We start from the raw sequence: 2848 nt of genomic DNA on the forward strand, positions 1-2848 counted from the left end.
CCACTACGACCGAAGCCGTTGATAGCAACGTTCACAGCGCCACCGACGTTGGCCGTCGGGTTCTGAGCGTTGATAATCTGGAGGAAGTCGGGCTTGAGCGAAGCACCACCAACCAGGAAGCCGTCAATGTCTTCCTTCTGCGAGAGCTCTGGGGCGTTCTTCGCGCCGACCGATCCACCGTAAATGACGCGGGTCTGCTCTGCAGCCTCAGGAGACACCTTCTCCTTGAGCCAGGCACGAATGCTGGCGTGCACCTCCTGAGCCTGTTCAGGCGAGGCCGTAAGACCCGTACCGATGGCCCAGATGGGTTCGTAGGCAATGACGACGTTGGTCCAGTCATTAATCCCGGCGGCGTAGGCGTCGAGCTGCTCCGTGATGTAGGCCACGGTCTGGTTGGCTTCGCGGTGGTCCTTGGTCTCACCGATGCAAGCAATAACGCCCAGGCCCTTTTCGAGAGCGTAGGCAGCCTTCTTGGCTACGACCTCGTTGGTCTCGCCCTTCTCGCGGCGCTCGCTGTGGCCTACAAGAGTGTACTCAGCGCCCAGATCCTTGAGCATTTCGGCCGAGGTCTCGCCCGTGAAGGCGCCGTTGCCTTGCTTCCAGACGTCCTGGCCGCTGACACGCACGTCGGAGCGCAGCGAAGCCTTGACGGTAGCGGCGTGCACCTGCGAAGGGGCCACAACGACCTCCACATTGACTGGAATCTTGGCCGTGTTAAGCATTCCCACGAGCTCTTGCGCCTGGCCCAGGGAGCCGTTGCACTTCCAGTTACCGCCCACGAAAAACTTGCGCGAGCTTGAGCTCATGTGGCGCGCCTGCGTCTTAAACACTTGACGGAAAGACATTATAGATATGGAAATTGGCTGAGGACTTGCTGCTTGGACGGAAAATCCGAGAATGAGCTCAATACGCAACCACCGGCGCTTCTCCGGTCGAAGTCTGAGAATAAAACCTCAAGTTGCAACTTGAGGGGGTCGATGATCGCATCGATCCAAGCACCAAACGCACCGATCATGCACATGTATCAACAAGCAAATCAATCATGTACATGTACGGTACCGTATGCTGCTTTGGTTGCTTGCTAACAAAACCAAGAAAGGATTAGAAATGAAAGCATAAATATTAAAAAGAAATCACTACATGTATTAGTATTTATCGACTGCGACACAGAAGTCCCCCTCAATAAGCGTAGGAGGTCGTCTGATTAATTTACATAGGGAATTCACAGCAATCTGGTAATATCTCCAATATGCTCTCAATTTAGGTGATCCGATACAAAGCGGAAATGAAGAACATGGTACGGGGGACTTCTGTATGACTTTTAGTAATGCTCAAAACAGATGGAAATGCACATTGATTGCTGGTGTCCACATCGATTACCATTTACTATTTGTATTAGGGAATGATATTTTTTACACACACGGCCTGCCATTTTTAGCGTCGGCAAAATAACTGCAAAACACAAAATTTGTGTTATATAATAATGTTTTATTTAAGAATTGGGAATCGCGTCAAATATTAATTGTAGCTAAAAAAATGTTTTTAACACTTTTATTTTATCAATTAAATGTGTGCTAAAAATAACCATTTTTTGCTAAAAAACTTCTGTTCGTAATTTAAAAAGGGACAGTTTCATTTGAGAATAAGTAAATAATAACCGATAATCTAACTTGGCACTTTTTGACAGATGCTAGGACTTCATAGGCCTAAAATTTATTTTTTGGATTATCTTTATTCTCACTTAAACAGTCATAATAGACTTAAAAAGTCATAATAAATTAATGATGGAAAAAAATGCAAAAGCTGATAGCTATCGGTGGCCAGCCGTGAACTATGGCTGTGGGCGCGCGCTGGGCAGATATCGCTCAAGTTGGCGTGCGTGTCAACGTTTGGTGTAGGTGTGGATGAGCGTGCTGCTTCAACAACATACAAACAAAGCAAACATGACCTATATCCTCGGCTATCGATGAGCCCCAGGCACACGAAGTTGTGCCGCCTTGTCCGCGGACATTGTTGCATATGGCGACGATCATAGACGCTCTTCATTAATGCACACCCGTAGGAAAGCGACAGATGCAGTGTCGTAGGCAACAACGATGGCTCTGACGAGGCTGCAGCGAGCGCGCTGCAAGCTCCATCAGTGAAACGTAGCTCCTCGGTTGGGCATCGGATACCTTCAAAAGGTGATATCACTTTTCCACGAGATCAAATTTATTCCATATCTGTTTCGCTTGATTTTGCTATTCCGGCGAAGTTATTCCCGCTCAAATGAAACAGCCCCTAAGGAATATGACTGCTCCAATGCATAGGACTTGTTTCGTGTGATCCCGGAGAGTTCTCATAGGCCATGTACATGTACACAGTGTTTTTGTTTTGTTTTGCTCGCAATTAAATTAGAATTTTGCTGACGAATGTTAATCTTAATCAAAAAAAATTGCGAGCGTCTACGGTATTGTCGATGAGAAAACGTAGGAAACACACGAACGGATCTGTAACGGGGTACGTAGCCCTAAGTGTACCCTGGTTACATGAAGTGTGACACTTCACACTTCAGGAGTATGACACGTCATACTCCGGGATATTTGGAACAAGGTACCAAAGTCGTTCAAAGCCAACCATTGGTTAAATGACATTGCATTTCTATAGGTAACTTATAGTTTGTATTTAACCCGAGCTTATCCTACCTATAAATATACTCAGTTTACAATCTACCCTATTTGGGTCACTTCGCTCTCTTTAATAAAAGAGGGGACCTGTGAACTGCCGTTCACTGAGAGTTTGTATACTCTCGGAAGATAACTTCCTCTTGCGCAAGGTGCTGTGTGACCCCGTCACACTTGGTAGCACT

General features: G+C 46.7%; 1 protein-coding gene across 1 annotated transcript; it reads right to left on the minus strand.

Annotated features, from left to right (window-relative positions):
• Positions 1-5: 5 nt before the first annotated feature.
• PITG_16048 (triosephosphate isomerase) lies at positions 6-845 on the minus strand (the record flags this gene model as incomplete). The annotated part of the gene is made up of 1 exon (XM_002897778.1): positions 6-845. A coding segment is annotated over one exon (840 nt), but the record flags the coding sequence as incomplete, so codon positions are not given.
• Positions 846-2848: the final 2003 nt, after the last annotated feature.

This window comes from Phytophthora infestans, genomic scaffold (assembly GCF_000142945.1).
Source record: "Phytophthora infestans T30-4 supercont1.41 genomic scaffold, whole genome shotgun sequence".
Classification (NCBI taxonomy): domain Eukaryota; phylum Oomycota; class Peronosporomycetes; order Peronosporales; family Peronosporaceae; genus Phytophthora; species Phytophthora infestans.